At 39.7% G+C, this 19,731-nt stretch overlaps 1 protein-coding gene across 6 annotated transcripts; it reads left to right on the forward strand.

The window, feature by feature from the left end:
* The first annotated feature begins 2,364 nt into the window (after positions 1-2,364).
* slco1e1 (solute carrier organic anion transporter family, member 1E1) lies at positions 2,365-19,509 on the forward strand. Of its 6 annotated transcripts, none has more exons than XM_082509788.1 (15): positions 2,365-2,478; positions 7,281-7,415; positions 8,427-8,568; positions 8,689-8,821; positions 8,909-9,039; positions 10,411-10,557; positions 11,452-11,550; positions 12,187-12,420; positions 12,492-12,656; positions 13,670-13,865; positions 13,955-14,120; positions 16,241-16,425; positions 17,296-17,360; positions 17,480-17,597; positions 17,725-19,509. In XM_082509788.1, the coding sequence occupies exons 2-15, from the start codon at positions 7,311-7,313 to the stop codon at positions 18,215-18,217; spliced, it is 2,379 nt and encodes a 792-aa protein (XP_082365914.1). In that variant the 5' UTR covers positions 2,365-2,478; positions 7,281-7,310; the 3' UTR covers positions 18,218-19,509. The 6 variants fall into 6 exon arrangements, with proteins under 6 accessions (XP_082365914.1, XP_082365915.1, XP_082365916.1 ...); XM_082509789.1 differs by lacking the exon at positions 2,365-2,478 and adding an exon at positions 2,771-2,860; XM_082509790.1 differs by lacking the exon at positions 2,365-2,478 and adding an exon at positions 3,219-3,427.
* The last annotated feature ends 222 nt before the right edge of the window (positions 19,510-19,731 follow it).

Below are 19,731 nucleotides of genomic sequence, written 5' to 3' on the forward strand. Positions count from 1 at the left end.
CACCAGCTCCAGACGAGCTTATCAGCCATGTTTCCAGTTTAATACCTCACAAACTTTGACACACATTTTTTTAATGCACATGCATTTTGAGCCATGAAGGAGAGGAAGATGAGGGGGCCATTGAAAGTTAGTTGCATTTAACAGCTTGAGGTAACCTTTATTCTGAAAAGGTTGCCTTTCAGACACATATGTTACATCACATTGTAACACACAAATCCAAAGGTCATGAGAGTTCACAGAATCCTCGACTCAACAGTGTTTGCTTGGAAAAAGTTCGTAATGGTTGAGGCAGTGGACTAAGAGTGAGTGGGATAAATGAGAACTTGGATTTTATTTTGTTTTACTTTCCTACACCATGGTTGTTGTCTGAATGTATTATCAATCACTAGACAAAATTACTAGCAATAATGATGAGTTCTATATAGTGTTGGATATATTTGAGTTTGCCCGTACATGTTGTTTGGAAATCTTTTCAACCTTTTTACAATTTCTTTTTTGTCCTTGAAAAATATCTCTTGCATTAAAGACCAGTTTTGTCCAGATACATTTTGTTCTGCATTTTTTTGAATAACAACTCATTTTATCCTTTCACTCTAAAAGTGACAGAATTCTCTATACACTCACTAAGTTATGAATCAACAAGCTCTACAATATGTTACATTATTTAAAAAAGAGTCGCAATTAATAGTGACAAACTAACAGGTAAATACAATATACAAGACAAAGTAAGAATTTGTACAATTCTTTATGACCACCTTTATTCTTCGACACAGCCTGAACTCTCTTAGCCAAGCTTTCCTGTAATCTCTTCAAGAAGGGTTCTCCAGGTTTGTGAAAGGACATTCAAAGCTCTTCTTTTTATGTTGGCTGCCTTTTGTATAAAAATGTAACAGTTCCACTGTTCCACAGTTCCACTGTTACGTAACAGTTACAAAAACGTAACAGTTCCACAGTTCCGCCGTTTGAGAACATTGATTCAGAATGATTCTCCTGAAATAAAAAGAAATGTTGTGCTTTTGCAGTGTTAGGGTACATCTTTTTTCAGTCATTTCAGTGTTTTTCTGGTACTTACTGTCACTGTTTTCTTGTTTCTTTTTTTGCATTTTCATCACGTTGCCTAGTTTAAAGTTGAAGGTTTGGATTACGTAACCTGGCTTTTTAAAATTACATAAGCTTTTTTAAACAAACATTGACTATCCTGTGTTTAATTTCCACTTGTTAAATACTGCTCCCCTTTCTCTTATTGGCCTAGAGACTATGTTTGAACTTAAGCTACGCCGTGTAAAGTGTTATAAATGTTATAACCTCCCTTATGTTATTACTTCTAATCACCTTTATTGCTAAAATGACTATTTGACCTGCTTTAGTTTGGTCTAGATAAAATTTAAGATGTTAGCTTTTTTATGTTACACTTTTAATCATCATGGTAAAACAGTTAACTGAATCCCATGACATGCTTAGTAGCATTAAGTGTTATCTTATTTCACCTGCAGGCTGTGCTCTACACAAGAAAATATCCACGGAAAAAATGTGCAACTTCAGTGCTCTCACAACTTCTAGTTACACAAACCAAAGATAATCAGATTTTTAAGCAAAATTGAAAGAATAACATTAACAAATTGAATCTTTAAAAAATCATCTTTTTTCCAGGCAGTACAGCTGCTGTTAGTCTAAAACGGAGTGCTGCAGTTATGGCCAGCATCCCTGTCTGAATGCACTTGTAATTAAATTAAATATAGTAGCAGAAGACGTGTAAAGTATTCAAGTCAACTGTACTTTTCTGGAGACAAGTATAATTTCTGGTAATTAGTAAATGTGTCCCTCGCTGTTGCTGTGCAGGAATGTGAAGGCGCTAATCATAATCCCTGGAATGTTTGCAGGGACAAAGCTGATTGTGTGACCTGCTGCTTGGCTGCCAGGACCCCTCCTGCGGTCACTGGACTAATAGCACATTCTCGGGCAAAGGTTAATACACAGACATATTGTTCCACATTTGAGGTCATCATCAAATCCATCCAACTCATCTGGTATCATTTGGTGCGTGAAATGCTGCTTGAACATTCACCACGCTGACAGTTCCCTTTTACACAGACATACTTTTTAAGCAGACTTTTAATCCCGTATAATTCGTCACCATGCACCTGATGTTTTACCTTGTGAGGAAAAATAAAAATCCTTAGGGACTGGTTTGAAGTTATTAATCTTCGCCCCCACACCTCCTCCTTACCCCTTTAACCCCCACTAAATCCAACCACCCACTGGAAGGACTAGCTGGCATGTGTTTGGAATAAAAATGTGTGAGGCCTTTTGTCTGCTTGTACCAAGCAAAAGCTTTGTCCTCAGACGGGAGAATAGGAGCTCAGGGAGAACAGATCTGTCTGCTCTCAGTAGGAAGAGCAATATATGGCTGCTTAAAGAGGAGCAAAAGAGGAAGAAGAAGGGGGAGACCATAGTCCCTTTCACCTGACGATGCACTAGGTATTTCATCAAACTTCCCAAGTGCTTCTTTTGCAGTTGTGATTTTACTAACGATTCCTCTTGCTATTACTAAAAATAATACATCTAAATTTCTTCAAATTCCTTCCACCAAGGATAAGGTGAGCTTGTAGGTCAAGAACGACTTAGACAGTAAGGTTAAGCCGCACTTTGAGTGGGAGTATTAACAAGTCTGAACTTGAAAAGGATTTATGGAGTTATGAGACAAAAACATACGGACTTTTCTGTCAGATTTTCACCCCCACAGTTTTTCTAACAGATCAGTGCTGCCAAAGTTGTCACTGGAGAGTTTTTCTTCCTGATATGGGCTTTGGCTGGAGCACCTGACATTTATAGACCTGAGAGGACTGTGGATTTTATACAGGTACCATCTGCTTTTAGATTTCACCTCCTTTCCATCACTGAAAACAGACTTGTGCATTGGAACCAAAAGGATTGACTTTGCACTGTAAAAAGTGTTTAGAATTGTTTATAGAGTCATGTGAATAAGAAAAAAAAAAAAAAACGATTCAGTAGCTTATAGAGCCAATTTTAGCAGCAATAACTTGGATTAATGGTTTTCTGTATGCCTTTATTAATCTCTCACATCATCATGATCGTCGTGGAAAAATTACAACTTTGCTTCAGTTCATTGAGTTCATTTGTTTATGCACAGCTCAGGTCCCACATTCCAAAGGAATGTGACTGGATCATTGCAACGCTTTCTTTTTCGAGTACCCTGTTGGAAGTTTGTTGCTGTGCGTGAGATTGTATTGCATTGTGTTATCAAGTTTCAGCTAAGCTTCAACAATCGGACAGACAGTCTCACATTTGGCTCTGGAATACTTTGGTGTGCAGAGGAGTTCATGGCTGACTAAAGCTGACTGCAAGGGGGCCAGGTCCTGTGGCTATAAAACAAGCTCAAATTATCAGCGCTCCACCACTGTGCTTGGTAGGTTTGAGGTCTGTGTGTGCTGCTGTACTGTATTTGTCTTTTCACCAAATGTGCCGCTGTTCATTGTGACCAAAAGCACTTTGTTCTTGTCTGCCCAAAGGATATTGTTCAAGAAATCTTGGGATTTTTTAGGCAAGGCAAGGCAAGTTTATTTATATAGCACAATTCAACAACAAGGTGATTCAAAGTGCTTTACAGAGACATTAAAAAACAAAAACAATAAAAAGCATGATTTAAAATTGATTAAAAAACAGTAGATAAAATCAGAACAGTAGATAAATTTCAAAACTTATATTTTAACTACTGATTTTAAGCTTAAAAGTGTGGATTTGGTGCTTTATTCAAATGCAGCTGAGAACAGGTGAGTCTTCAACCTGGATTTAAATAAACTGAGTGTTTCAGCTGATCTGAGGCTTTCTGGGAGTTTGTTCCAGATGTAAGGAGCATAAAAGCTGAATGCAGCTTCTCCGTGTCTGGTTCTGACTCTGGGAACTGATAAAAAAAAAAAAAAAAAAAAAAAAAAAAACGGATCCAGATGACCTGAGGGATCTGGAAGGGTCATACTTGGTCAGGAGGTCACTGATGTATTTTGGTCCTAAACCATTCAGAGCTTTATAGACCAGCATCAGAACTTTAAAGTCTATCCTCTGACGGACAGGCAGCCAGTGTAAAGACCTCAGAGCTGGACTGATGTGGTCCACTTTTCTGGTCTTAGTTTAGGTGCAACACTGCAAACCAAAGCCGAGTCATGGTATTTTAGAGAGGAGGCTTTCTCTTGGCAACAATGAATACTTGTTCAGTTTTATCTCAATGCACTGTCATGAACTTTAACATTTAACTTGCTCACTGAGGTCTGTAGAGTCTGAGATGTAGTTTTCAGGTTGTTTACAGTTCTAAGCATTACATGGTCTGACCCTGGGATTCATTTTTCTAGATTGTACACTCCTGGGAAGATTGTGACATGGTGTTAACACACACTTGAATGCGTATAAACACAAATGGCAACGTAAAGCTTGTGTTTTTTTATAGAGGTGCTCAGACTCAGTGGTGATCAGTTAATCAAGTGTATTTGATTAACAGCACCTCGCTGCTTACAATAAGTACTTAGCTTCTCACAGACTCCTTTCTTTTTTACCTGACTGTTATACAGAAACTTCAGTGTTCTGAACAATGGTCTTACTCAGGTTTTGCACATACCCGTATTTTCACGACCATAAGACGCACCGTACTAAAAGGCGCAGTCTCAGTTATGTGTGCCATTACTGTATTTAACACACACACACACACACACACATATAAGGCGCACCCGATTATAGGTATGCGTCTTTAAAAATGAAGCAGGAGCAAAACTGAGTTTGGTACTCACATTTTTATTATTGTCATCAATCAAACCCATCGAAGTCCTCATCCTCTGTGTCTGAATTGAACAGCTGCGCTAAATCTCCATCAAACATTCCAGGTTCACTTTCTTCACTGTCAGAGTCACTTTCCGTGCCGTGCGGCTCCTCGGAAATGATGCCGGCTTTTGCGAAAGCTCGAACAACAGTGCCAGCAGACATGTTAGCCCAAGCATCTACAATCCATTCGCAAATTGTGGCGTAACTCGCCCGGCGCTGCCTTCCACTCTTAGTGAAACTGTGGTCCCCATCGGTCATCCATCGCTCCCAGGCCGCTCGCAGCCTTACTTTGAACGGGCGGTTCACACCGATGTCCAGCGGCTGGAGTTCCTTTGTCAGGCCTCCCGGAATGACAGCAAGCTCACAGTTCATTTGTTTCACTAGTTTTTTCACATTGGCTGTGAGATGGGCACGCATAGAGTCACAGATCAACAGCGATGGTGATGCGTGGAAAAAAACCACCTGGTCTCCTTACATACACCTCCCTCAGCCACTCTTTCATCATTTCCTCATCCATCCAGCCCTTTTCATTTGCCTTAATGATGATTCCTGCTGGAAACTTCTCTTTAGGCAAAGTCTTTCTCTTAAAAATCACCATAGGCGGCAGTTTCTGTCCATTAGCATGGCAGCCAAGCACAACAGTGAAAGAAGACTTTTCGTGCCCCGTTGTGCGTATCGCTACCGTGCTGGTCCCCTTCTTCTCCACAGTGTGACTCACCGGGATGTCGAAAGTGAGCGGCACCTCGTCCATGTTAGTGATGTGGCTGGGCTGGATGTGTTTGTCGGCGATGTGTTTGCTGCAGTAGGAGCGGAAGATGGCCAGCTTTTCATTACCGGTATAATCCGCTGGAAGTTTCATGAAACGAAAGCACCAAGACGGACCTCCTCGGAAATGTTCAATTTCCATTTCTTCTGCTAGCGAAACCGCTTTTAGTCGAATGGTGACCGTCGAAACGCTTCTCCCGCTCGTTCTTTGCTCGATGATCCACCGCTCGAGTCTTTCCTCCAACTCGGGCCACCTCGCCTTATGTCCGCGGAAACTCAGCTGCGTCTTCTTGACCTGTCGGAGCTTGTTTTCCAGCTTCCTCCACTTGCGAACCATCGATTCGTTAATCTTAAATTCTCTCGCGGCTGCTCGATTTCCGTGTTCCTCCGCGTAGCTGATGGCCTTCAGTTTAAACTGTGCTTCATAAGCGTGTCTCTTTGCCATTTTCAGGGTTGTTAAAACAACGATGTTCCACATAATGCACATACCTGACCTTTTATACAGGTATGTGCGATTGTCCGGTATATACGAGCAACGCCCACACTTCACCCTTTAGCGTTCTCATGGTGTTCTCTACTACGTCCTCCTTACAACACACAGGGCGCACTGCACTATAGGGCGCGCCACACTTTTTAAAGAAAATCTAAGGCTTTTATGTGCGCCTTATAGTTGCGAAAATACGGTAGGTATGATTTTGGGCTGAGTAAAGATGAATAGCTTCTCATTACAACTGCATCATTTGCAGTTGGTATCATTTTCTCATGGCTTATTTCCTTTTTCTAACTTTTTGTATATGCATCCTTCATTTTACTGATTTATCTATACTATTAGGACCAGGTTTTTGGACAATGGTATGTTTTAATGTCTTAATGCATGCTTGATCATCCAGGTAAGGAAATCACAGGAAGCTGTCAATGGAAGAATTGTTTTGTCACAGATCCCAGTGACGTCCTCAGCCTCAGCTGACTGCATATTTCCCTAATCTTATAAATATAGTATAGTATATTTGCTGTGAGATAACCTATACTGGAAAATACACACTGGCTAGAGGACAACATCACTGAAGAGTAACTTTGTGAGGCCAGGGCACTGAAACCTGGTCACGCCCAGTAGCTACTCTTTAAGTAATGAGGATGACATCCTGGGCAGGAAGGAACGCTGGTTTGAGTGGGGGGTCTTGTAGCCATTCTTAAACTCTCTCTGAATAGTACTCATGGCCATTGATCAATCGTTAAGATAATTTGCATATTAATGAACCTGAACCTGGCCTCATAGTCCATTGTTAGTCAGCGGTGCCAGTTTCTTATGCAAATTATGCACTTATGTTTACTAGGATAAACATAAATGATGAAACATTTCTCCCACTGAAGACACTTACAGAGCAACAGAATTCACTTTCTGGGACAATGACGCATTCTTTGTAATTTTGCCTTTTTGCAACACCGCGAACAATCTGCATGTGACTAAAGTGTAGATGTTCAGCTTCAATTCAAGTAGTTTACCAAAAGTGTATAATAGCTCTTCAGGAATTATAGCAAACACTTCTTTTTTAAAGTGTCATTGATCACAAACTTAAACCTAAATATATGTACACTGGCTTTTCTAAATAAGCAAATCCGAAAATACCCACAGTAAAGTTTTATTAGATGAATGCAGCTGAAATATATTTTCTCCTCTATTAAACTAGTGCTCTAAGGAAAGGAAGACCAAGAGGAAAATGGAAAACACAGCACAGGACACAGCCAACATGACGAGCGAAGAGGTTCTGTGTAGCCCCGTCGACCACAAGACCAGAAAGCGCCCTGGCTTCTCCAATCTCAAAGTACTAAAGCTATCTGTGATCAACACTCTGACACCTTTTTTATCCTGCTTTTGATCTCGGACTGCGGTTCATTCTGTTGATGCACTCAGTGTAAAGTGGCCCAGATAAAAATGCCAGTTAAAAGCGTAAAAGGCAGTAGGTGGTGCAGTTGTTAGCGCTGTCTCCTCACAGCAAGAAGGCTCTGGGTTTAAACTCTTACCCCGCTGGCACTGCTGCCTGTTTAGACTTGTTGTAGTTTCCTCTAAAGACATTCGGGTTTTGGTGAATCAGTGACACAAAATTGCCCATAACTGTAAATGTTTTTCTCTTCATGTGTCTGCCCTGCGCTAGGCAGGAAACCTGTCGTGCCTGTGCGCATCTCTCGCTAGAGTGAGCTCTAACAGCCTCCCCTTTTGACCCGGCACAGGCTAAAGATAGATGATAGGTGGATAAATGCTCAGAAAGCCAGATGCACATCTGTTTTCAGTTGATTGAACAACATTTTCAGAGATATGTTTTTCCCAAAGTAGGTAAAATCAAGCCAAGAGCTGATCTTGTGTTGTTACTGAAAATCTCAGCATGCCAAATTTCTGCTCTAAATGAGCTTTCGTCAGACACTTCTGTAGCTGCCCGGAGCTACGCTTTGCCTGATTACAGCAGTACACTGGAGTCATCATATTTCTGTTTTCATCCCTTTCTTTTTTCCATTAATTTTGAGACAGAATGTCAAAATTAAAAAAGCTTATTGTTGTTAACTGTGATGTCAAGACATTACACCAGATTTTGTGCACTGATTCAACACAACATAAGTTGTTGTTCAAGTTAAGAATAAAGGGGTAATGCAACATTAAACAAGGACCACAATTACACAGTAGAAGGTAGTGGAGACTCAGAAAAGGGGGCAGAATCATTTCCATGATTACACTATGACATCGTTTGGGTATGTAGACACATAGTCCTAGTTTTATCCAGAACATCTTTGCATTATTAGAATGTGAGTTTTTATATTGTCTTCTGTTTTCTGTCTTCCAGCTGTTTATTGTAGCGCTTTCCTTCGCCTATTTCTCCAAAGCCCTGACAGGAACCTACATGAAGAGCTCCATCACTCAGATAGAGAGGCGCTTTGACCTCTCCAGCACACACATCGGTCTCATAGATGGCAGTTTTGAGATGGGTAACATCAACCAGTTCATTTAAAAATAAACGCTTTGATGGTTTTTTTTTGTGATACAGTGGAGAAAAAGTCATTCTTTTTGCTTACTTGATTTCAATCTTTTTTGGGGTGTGTGTGTAGGCAACTTGTTGTTTCTAGCTGTGGTCAGCCATTTTGGGGCTAAGCTGCACCGACCCAGACTCATCGCTGCGGGCTGTTTCCTCATGGCTGTGGGGGCATTTCTCACTGGCCTCACACATTTCTTCATGGGACGGTACAGGTCAAATTTAAATGAGAAACTTCTATAAGCAAAAACGATGACAGAAGAAATTGACATGGACTTTTTGTTTGTTTTTTGCAGGTATAAGTATGACACGGTGATTCAGGTCTTTCAGAATGACAACCTGAGCATTGCTGCCTGTGTGGATCCTCTGAAAACACTAGATCACGTGCCAGAAATTCAAATAGAGCCTTCGTTGGAGGACAATAAAGGTAAGAGTGTGGAATACATGCCAGGATTAAATATAATTAAAGATAGTAAAACATTCACTTTCACTATTTAGTGCAGTCAAATGCATTTCTGCTTTCTGCTGCAGCGGGTACAGTAAATACCTGTAAATAGGAGAGAATAGCATGGCAATGTCAGCTATTTATTGTTATTATTACTTATTTATTTATTGCTTAAAACTCATGGTTATTGTAGATTTTCTTTTACAAAAAAAACATGAAACTTTAACATGAAACCTTGTTAAACCTACTAACAACTCACCGGCCAATCAGCTCTCTCCTGGTGCATCTTTGTCACCAGGAATAAACAAAGACACAACAGCATGCACGTCCGCAACAATAAGCCCGGACGCAGACTCTAGAGCTAGCCAACGAGAGACGACTTTTAAAAAGAAAAGACTGAAAGGAGGCAGAATAATAAGAAAGCAGACATTTGTAATATTTATGGTAATGAATTCAGTTTGGCTCTGTGTGCCCATGTGTTTTTCAGTGTTTTTAGGAGCTCCTCTTGTTCCCATTAATTTTGGTCCCTGAGATGGGCTTTAGTTGCAATGTTGCTTCAGTCTCACTATTGTTAAACTATAATTAATTCTGCTTCTCACAAAACCATGTGATGCTCTCACAAAATGCAATCTATTGATCCTGTTCAGCTATTCAGATGAGACGTATTTGGAAAGAAATATAATGGAAGTCACGTACAATGTGGTGATATACAACAAGCCACTATTAAGATGGTACTGAATATCGGCAGATTTTATTCATGTCTTGTTTGACGTAGTCTCCGTAATGAAAAAGCAGATATAGCAGATATAGATGTAAAACTGTGTCTTTCTCATTTTCATGTAACTGGGCTTTTTCCTGTATAGAGGAATTTTTGGCCCCTCCACTCCCACTACTTGCATTGCTTTAATCAATTGGGCATATTGTGTTATATTTTCATAGTTCATTATTAACTCATTCACTGCCATTGACGTCTATAGCCGTCAATTGCAGTGAATGAGTCAATGGGTTTAACTCATTCACTGCCAATGGCTGGCAGTGAATGAGTTAACTATTATAAATATTTCATATTTTACTGAGTAAAGAATGTATTTTTTTGTGTACTAAATACTGAGAAAGAACCAGAAAAAACACTGGTGTGTCGTGAACAGGCTGAGGCTGTTAAGTCTGTAAAGCTCATTCAGAGCCAGGAAAATACTGGTGAACCTGATCAAGAGGATCCATGCAATATTTGGTGTGTTTTTTTATTGTAGTACGCATGCTCCATGTATAACTTTGATGCTGTGCGAGCCACTGTGTGTGAACTCTTTGTAACAAAATCAATATCACAGATTTCTAGTTTGTGTCATTATGCAGCCTGTGTGAGAGATTCTGGTTCCAGCATGTGGATCTACGTATTCCTGGGGAATGCTCTGCGGGGGATTGGAGAAACTCCAGTCACACCTCTTGGCATCTCCTACATCGATGACTTTGCTAAGGCGGAAAACTCCCCTTTTTATATTGGTAATATGGGGTTCAAAGGGATTTTAAAGTCTTCCACCTGACTTAAAATTTGTTAATTAATTAATAAATTCCTTTAAATGCCCTATAAGCCATGTGAGAATACACACATTCATCATTCCTGTATGTACAGCATTTTTATGCTGGTTAATGTGTGATTTTTATCAGGGTAAACCTACAATTAATCTCGTATTCAGTAAATTTAACTGAGGGTCAAGGAAATATCTCATTTTACACCCTATCCTTTAGATCAGGGGTCTCAAACCTGCCGCTCAGGGACCACTTGCGGCCCACCTCACCCCTACTTATGGCCCTTATATCAACGTGAAGACATATAATGCAGTTTGGCCCTTGATGTTGTTTTATTAGGGAGGATGTGTTTGTTGTTAAGTGCAATGTTAAAATAAGTTCTTTAAAAAGCAAAAAATGATCTAATATGAAGGCAATATGAGCAGAGACTACAAACATGTGGAGGGATTGGCTGTGTTAGTCTAGTGAAAGAGTCAAAAACTGATGCGTACACTTATGTCTGCACTTTTTTATTAATTTTTTTAATACGAACAAAATTATTCTGGCCACGTGTTTATTTGGTAGGTCAATGAAAGGCTTCAGTTAGTTAAGAGTGAGGTAAAAAAGAAATTGCGTTGATGTTTGCAATTTTGTCTTGTGATACAATATTGGAAATTTTAAAAAACAAACAAAAGAAAACATTTTTGGAAATATTTGTGGGTGCTTTCTTGTTTTCGCTTGGGTTTTTTTGTACTACTCGACCACTAAAGTGGCCCTCCAACGAGATGACAGTGCCAGTAGTGGCCCACAGCTCATTTAAGTTTGAGACCCTTCTTTAGATTGTTTAATATCACATCGTAGACTTCTGATCTATTTTGTCATTGGCAGCTTGTCTCCAGACCATTACTCTCCTGGGTCCCATGTTTGGCTTCCTTTTGGGTTCCTATTGTGCCAGACTATATGTTGACATTGGATATGTTGATATGGGTAAGGTTTTTCTTTGTGTGTCTGGGTTTTGTTTTTTGTTTTTTACATGATACACGACTCATTATGGTTAGAGCTCATCTTAAAAGTATCCGATAGATGGCAAAAGCTGACAAAATTCAAAGCAGTGATTTTACCTGAAAGAATATAAAAACCTGTCTGCGTTAGAAACAAAAAGAAAATGTACACATTTAGATCTTTTTAGGCAACGACACATTTCTCTGCAATTTTGCCTATACACTACCACATTGGATTTTAAATCAAATATTTTAAATAAATTAAATCAAATATTTCAAATTGACTGTAAAATTAATGCAAACTTTTTTTTTAAATTAAAGTTAAAAGTTAAAGTCTGCACTTCAATCACATCATGATTATTTGGGTTGACATTGAATGGGATGGTCTGGAGGCTAAAATGACAAAACTGTCTTTGTCTAACAAATCAAGTTTATGTACCGTGTAAGGCCAAGAAGCTGGATGGGGGTAACAAGAGTTAAAGAACAAACTTTCACAAGTTAAAAACATTTTAGCCAGTCTACACTTTTGTCAACAGAGATATTTTGATTGAGACTTGTTTATGCGAAGCCTTTATTTGAAGACTTCCTGAAGAAAACTTGAAAATTCTTCTCTTTTACATAGAAAGTGTGACCATCACTCCTAAAGATTCCCGCTGGGTGGGTGCTTGGTGGATGGGTTTTCTTGTGTCCTCTGGCCTTCTGCTTATCTCCAGCATTCCCTTCTGGTTTCTGCCCCGTTCGATGCCCAAGCAGGAGAGTGAAGAAAACCATGAAACTCCAGTCTGCGAGATCCTTAACAAGACAGAGGATGCGCAAAGCAACAACCAAAACTTCAAGCTGACTGAAATTGCCAAAGGTAGAGTCGTCGTCTGTTTGCATGTGCAGGTTGATGGATCTTACGTGATTTTTGTGGATGTTCCTGCCCAGGGTTCCTTCCATCATTGAGGCGTCTGTTAGGAACTCCTGCTTACTTCCTGCTTCTTTGCGGGAACATCCTGAAGTTCAATGCATTCATCGGTCTACTCACCTTTAAAGCCAAATACATGGAGCAACAGTTTGGACAGTCTGCATCCAGGGCAAACTTCCTCATAGGTAAAAATACTGAAATCAATAAATTATGTGTTCATATTGAACTTTTGATAGAAAAGTGGAACATAGGCGCAGTAATTTATTGACACGTGTTCAAACATACATGAAAATAGTGTTTTTACAACTCTATCAAGCTTGAAGGTCAGCATTTGCAATGACCACCAACACAACACAGCCTGAACACTCCCAGAGAAACTTTCTTTTAATTTGCTACCCTTCAGGAATAGTTCTCCAGGCTTCTTTAAAAACATTCAAAGCTCTCCTTTGGCTGCCTTTTGTTCTGTTCTCTGTCAAAATTATCCCACACTGTTTCAGAGCTTGATAAATCAACTCAGAACAGGTTCGGAGAGGACAGCCTGTGAAGGAAAACTGTACTCGTAGGCGTATAGATACCCAGCGCCAACCCTGCACACTTCTGCCTTTTCTCATTTCCCTTCCTTCAGGATGGCTTCTTCACAGCCAACATTCCTCTGAGACATGCATCTCTCATGTCCTGTGTCAGATCTTTTTTTTTTTATTAGATTTTTTCCTATTTCTTCAGAGCATGACTTTTAGATACTATTAATTTGCTGGCAACAGTGTTACACCCTTCTGCAGCCCCTAATCTCCTCAGTGTGTTCAGCTGGTGCTAATTGGCCACACCTACTCAGGTGTGGATAAAAGCATACCTGAAGCAGGCTTTCAGAGAGAGGCTCACTAGTTTTTGCCTTGGTGGTTCCAGCCATTTTAGCCAACCTGCTATGCATTTTAAGATAAAACCTCTTCTCACTGAAATTCTGGTATTCCTCTCCTTATTTATGTTGGGGCTTTTGAGCCGGGTTGTAACACGTTCACCTTCTGTGAATAAGCAGTGTGTACTTTTAGATAAGGTTTAAATGATCAAAATGCACTCAAATATTTAACATCTAACAAACAAATCATTAATAATCATTAAGGAAAATGTGCTTGGTATAAAGTATGTATATGTGATATGATGTATGAAGTATACAAGCAATATTCCCCTGTGTTTCCTTCAGGTGTCCTGAACCTGCCAGCAGTGGCAATAGGGATCTTCCTCGGAGGGCTGCTGATGAAGAGGTATAAGCTGAGTGTGGTATCAGGAGCTCAGCTTTCCTTTGCAACATCCTTTATGTCCTATCTCCTCATGCTGCTGCAGTTTGGCACCAAGTGTGATAACATACCCATAGCGGGGCTCACTGTATCGTACAACGGGTCAGTGTTGAGACAAATATCACTGATTTAGCAACTTTCTTCCTGTGTCCACTGTAGATCAAAATATCCATTGCTTCACTCCCTTGCAGGACAAAAGGTGTATTGTACAGCAGAGAAATGCTCTTCTCTGAGTGTAACAGGGACTGCTTGTGTTCAGCAGAGGAGTGGGACCCCGTTTGCTCAGATAGCGGCATCACTTACATCTCCCCATGCATGGCTGGCTGCCTCAGCTCCAGCGGACACGGCAAAAACACCGTAAGGACAATTACAAGAGAGCACAGAGGTATAATGTAAAGTGTAAACATGTGTATCAGCCACTTGTTGGAAGATATTTGGGTCAAGAATGTCTTGATTGCGGTGTATTGAGGTTACATTACATTTTAAATACTGCTACTTTGTAACATGAACTCTTGATATTTATATATGTCTCATCCTTAAATGCATTTGAACAGCACTCCCATGGTAAATGGATTGCATTTACATTTTCTGCTCTTACTGACCACTCAGAGAGCTTCACAGACCACATGTTCACGGCACTTTGTATCCCTTTCATTTACATTTATACTTTTACTCACACACAGTGATGACACACATCAAAGGCAGTTCTTAGGGTTCAGTATCTTTCCCAATTACACTTCAACACTTTGACACATGGGTTGAGCTGAGGTTGAACCACTGTAACCTGATAAAACATGTTCATAAGCAGTACTGTGGGCCATTTCAAAGGAACACCCTTTATTAGCGACACTGAAAAAAATTAAGAAAATTTAAGCTATCAAAATGCTTTGATAGCTTAAATTCTGAAATAAAATATTTTTTTACAATGCTTTAAAATGTACTGTGATGGTTAATTCACCAGTATGTGAAAGCTCTTCAATCAATAAAAAAAATATTTTTTTTTAATGCTAGAATGTCTGAAACCAGCACCACTGACTGAAACTAGTACACTGGGAACAATAGGCTGTGAGGTCAGTTCTTTGATTGTTAATATGCAAATTCTCATGACCATTGATCAACAACCCCTCATCAAAACCCACTGATCAAAGGCAATGAGTACCATTCACAGAGAGTTGGGGAATGGCTGCAATCACAGCATTGTAAGATGGTAAATGGCCTGTATTTGTATAGCGCTTTACTTAGTCCCTATGGACCCCAAAGCGCTTTACACTACATTTAGTCATCCACCCATTCACACACACTGGTTATGGCAAGCTATGTTGTAGCCACAGCTGCCCTGGGGCGCACTGACAGAGGCGAGGCTGCCAGACACTGGCGCCACCATTCGGCAACGGGTGAAATGTCTTGCCCAAGGACACAACGACCGAGACGGTTGGAGCCAGGGCTTGAACCGGCAATATAATATTTACAGATTTCTAAAATACTTGTGTTTTCTTATTTTTTGTGACAGGTGGTCTAATGAATACCATCCATGTAACCATGATAAGCAGTCAGAATAATAAAAATCCTCCACTTTTCTCACTTTTTATCATTTTAAAAACTATTTTTAAAAGTCTTTTAAAACTATTTTAAAAACTGAAAACTCACTCTCTTTTAAAAGCTCACTCATTACCATCTAATTATTTTACACTTGTCAATTAACATTAAAAAAGGGTCAACTTTTAATTAACCCCAAAATGTATCAATTTGATCAGACACATACAGTATATAGTGTTATTTTGTTGCATGTATAATAAATGAATAGAAAGCACATATGTCAGTGTTTGTGATATAGCTTGAGCGTTGCAGTACATTTCAATATTCAGTTTTGTTTTCACAAAATTTCAAGTATTACTCCGAGAAGTTAGCAGAGGTTTCGCAGCATTCTCTGAAACATGATCACATATAGTACTTGTATATAATACTTATAGATTAGATTATTTGTGTTGCAAAGATATAATCCAGTACAAAATCATCACTATTGTTGTTCTTCAATGTTTCTACTAGTTGCTGTTGAGGAAGATGATGTTAGCCAGGAGGCATGATGTTACACTGTTGCTACTAAAGCATTTTTCAGTGTGTACTCTCAGTGTATTTTCCTATTGTTGTAAATGTTATTGATTAGCTGTTATGTGCTTTTCTTCTTATGCTCTTGTAAATATCCCCTACCTTTTCTTCGCCTATAAAATCCTCTGGGTGAAGTGTCAGATGTTACGTGGAGAGCAGTTTTGTCCCTTGTCTCTTCAGGAAACTCAAATCTCAGTTGCTTTAAACTTTAAAAAGTGTAATTTTACGGACTTTTAACGTGTTTGATTAACAATGCTTACTTTTCCTGGGTAGAAAATGCAAAATGAAATAATTTTACAATCCAGTTCCAAAATGCCTGGATGTAAAAGACATAAAAATATATATAAATGTAAATATTCTCTCTTTCCCAGGTCTTTCACAACTGCACCTGTGTGTCCACCTCCTTTCCAGCAGGCAGCAGTTCATCAGTGAGACTGGGCCAGTGCCCTCATGCCAAGGACTGCAGCCGAAGCTTCACTTCCTATATGGCCATATCTGTTCTCAGCTCCTTTATCAATGCTCTGGGAGCCACACCTGGCTACATGGTCATTATACGGTCTGTAAAAACTTAGTGTTGCTATCACGTCTATGAGCAGCCTAAAGTAGTGGTAGACAGTGAAATGGAAGGACTCAAAATAGTTATAACGTAACGCGGCTAAGTGAGGTGGAGAGAGTATAGATAGACTGGCAGGAACTTGGAAGCGTGGGGGCCAAATAGAGACTGAGCAGGCATGCGGAGGGCTGGTGAGGTTAAAAACCTGGGAGGCACAAAGACAGGAAGGTTTAAACCTTTGACACATTGTCTTCTGCCACAAAAGATGATAGAACGATCATGCAAAGACTGGATAAAATACCTGGTTAGATAAACTACTCAGGATGATTGATCATTTGACATGGAGGCACATCAATCCACTGGCTGCTAAGGAGCAGGAGGGAGGCACTAAGAGAAAAACACACAGAGCAAGAAGAAACAAAATGGAAAGGCGGACAGAGAGAAAGGCAGAGACAAGATAATTCCAGTGAGAGGAGAAAACTTTGCTGTTTTGATGCAATCAAGTATTGGCTGCTGTGACCCTGACTCAAGGGAAGCATAAACAAAGTTACTTTTTGACAAGTTTGGTGGTGTGGTGGTGACACATGCAATGAAAGAACGTACGTAAGTATCACCTGAAAAGGGTTTAAAGGAATAGTTTCACCTTTTAAAGAACTAATGTCCAGCATTAAATAACAGTATTAAGCAAAAACTGCAAGATAGTTCCCCAATAATTCCACTAAAATTTAGCCTAGCCAAAGTCTGTTCCTGCATCCTGTGTATCACTTCACGTCTATCCATTGCTGCTATGGAGACCCGTCAGCCTACCGTCACCAGTTTATTTTTTATAATGTACTCCTTATTTTCTTGATTTGTTTTGTTTTGTACTTGCAGATGCATCACACCCGAGCTCAAATCCCTTGCTCTGGGTATTCAGACCTTGGTAACTAGGACTCTTGGTAAGCTTCAGTACTTTCACTTTGACGTAAAGCATAAATATATGTCACTCTGCTTGAATCCCAAAAGGTTTATTTTCTCTGGATAAAAGTTTTGTCCCCATTGCCAATGCTGTCTGTAGGTGGAATTCCTGCACCGGTGTATTTCGGCGCTTTGATTGATTCAACTTGCCTTAAATGGTCTATGAAGAGTTGTGGCGGTAGGGGGGCATGCCGTATTTACAACTCTGATATGTACAGGTACCACACGGAGAAATTCCAGTTTACACTATTTAAACAAATTTGCCAAAAATTATTGACTAGCATTATAATTGTTGTAAAGACCTTTGCTGATTTGCCTCAATCCAATTCTGTTCTCTACTTTTAGGATCATTTTCCTGGGTTTGATCACTTGTATCAGCGGCTCCTCTTATTTTTTCCTCATTGCTGTCATCATCCTTCTCAGACGCCAGTTCCGAAAGCCAGAGAAGGACACAGACAAGCAGGAGCAAAAAGCATCAAAGGATTTTGAACTAAAGACGCCATTAAACCTCACTGAGGAGATTAGAGCCAGTCCTGAAACTCCCAACTTACCCAGTGCTACAAAAATTTGGGTAAAGATTGCTACAGATTTGGAGGAAGGAGGAGAGGTCCACACAGTAGAACTGCCCCCTCATAATGATGGAGTAATCTCTACAAGTAATGCACAGGAGGCTAAATACATGACAGATACCTGCGCTGAAGTTATTCCTCTGTCTTCTGATGGCACAAACACAGAGATAGTCCGTAAAGAATCCATCGGACACAAAGTAATAGAGAAGCAGGACGATCACATTGATGACAAGAGCAAATTGGAGAAAGAGAGGCAGCAACTAAACTGATGGACCACATAAACACTGTGTTTAGCAGAGTGGTCTCCAACACAAAATCAAACTGGAATGGATGGAACGTCCCAAAGTTTGGTCAGAATATAATTTTCCTGTTAAGAGGGACTACTTTCAGGACAATGTCACGGTTAATGCTAATAGTATTTTCCATCCTTTTTTTGCAGGATGCAACTATTATATTCAGTGTTGGGTGTTAAATGTAACAAAGTAACAAATCCTTAGATAAAAATTGGGGGGGGGGGGGGGGTGTTGTTTTTCAGTTCACAAACTCAATTAGGTACTTTTTAAATATTTAAAAGTACCTAATTAAATCCTGTTGTTTCACAATATTTTTGGCTCCTTTCAACTCATTAGCATCCAGCTACATACTGGAATGTAACCAGTTGTAGAGCTCAGCCAGCATGATTGTGCATATGACAACATTTACATTGCAGAAGAATTTGAATTACTGTGTACCACAGTTATATTTATTGTCTGTCAGCTGCTAAGGAGCTGTGCTTCATGTTTTGAAGTAATCTGCAGTCAAAGTAAGTGGTAAGGCCAGTTGAGAAAGAGACTGATGACTGTATGTGGCATGAATGATGGACCACATTATAACACTCATTAACACACTTTCCCGGTTGTTGTTCGAACACTCTCGCGGTTGCATCTTCTCAGCTCCCAGCCGCCCATACACCAACAACAACACCATTCAGGAGCCAGTTCACTCTCATATGCCAGGGAGGCTTGATGACCCAATGCAACTCAGGTGTGTCCGCCTCCCCGCAGTCGTGCTCCACCACACTCTGCTTCTCCAAAACTTCAGCTAAAGCTTGCTCTACAAGGGAAATTAACAAGCTTGATGCTGGTTCTGTGGAACTGAAGATGATGCTGTCAACATGCTAATCAATGAAGTAAAGTCAGTACAGTAGACTACAAGCCCTCTGGACGTATAACCAGCATGCTGTATGCAAAAGGGGTTTTATTTTTATTTTATTTTTTTTAGGTAATGCTTTAATGTAACTGATTACTTTTTATATCCAGTAATCTTTTAAATTTACATGCTATTTTTAAAAGTAATGTTACCCAACACTGGTTATATCACGCTTAATCCTGTGAAGAAAGAGCGCTACCAGTGGTCCCATTTCCACATTTGTAGAAACAGTCTCTGGAACAAAAATGAAGTTGTGCTGATGTATGTATATGATCACATGACCGCTTTGCAAGGTCCCAGAGTGAAAAATTTTATAGATTACTTCAACTTCTTGAAAAAAAAGTTTTTTTGTGTAAATAAATGGATGTTTGAATGACTAGAATTATTTTTGCATTCATTAAGCAGATCTCATGTATACACAGTACAGACTTTGAATGGAATGCATTTGTCTATAAATGCAGTCATAGAGATGCAATAAAATTGTGAAACGTCTGGGCATGGCAGCAACACATTCAGAAAGTTTGCCTTCAAAGTAAAAGCTCCGAGGCACAACGTTTACTTTGAAGGCACTCCATCTCCATTTCTGGTTTGTGAC

The sequence above is a fragment of the Aulonocara stuartgranti genome, assembly GCF_965226115.1.
Source record: "Aulonocara stuartgranti genome assembly, chromosome: 17".
NCBI lineage: Eukaryota > Metazoa > Chordata > Actinopteri > Cichliformes > Cichlidae > Aulonocara > Aulonocara stuartgranti.

Excerpts from the sequence above, each read along its gene's own strand:
- slco1e1 (XM_082509786.1), top strand. The coding sequence starts at position 5,643 with ATGGCCAGCTTTTCATTACCG. Across the intron at positions 9,040-10,410 it reads TTCGTTGGAGGACAATAAAG|CCTGTGTGAGAGATTCTGGT; the intron begins GTAAGAGTGTGG and ends GTCATTATGCAG. Across the intron at positions 11,551-12,186 it reads CATTGGATATGTTGATATGG|AAAGTGTGACCATCACTCCT; the intron begins GTAAGGTTTTTC and ends TCTTTTACATAG.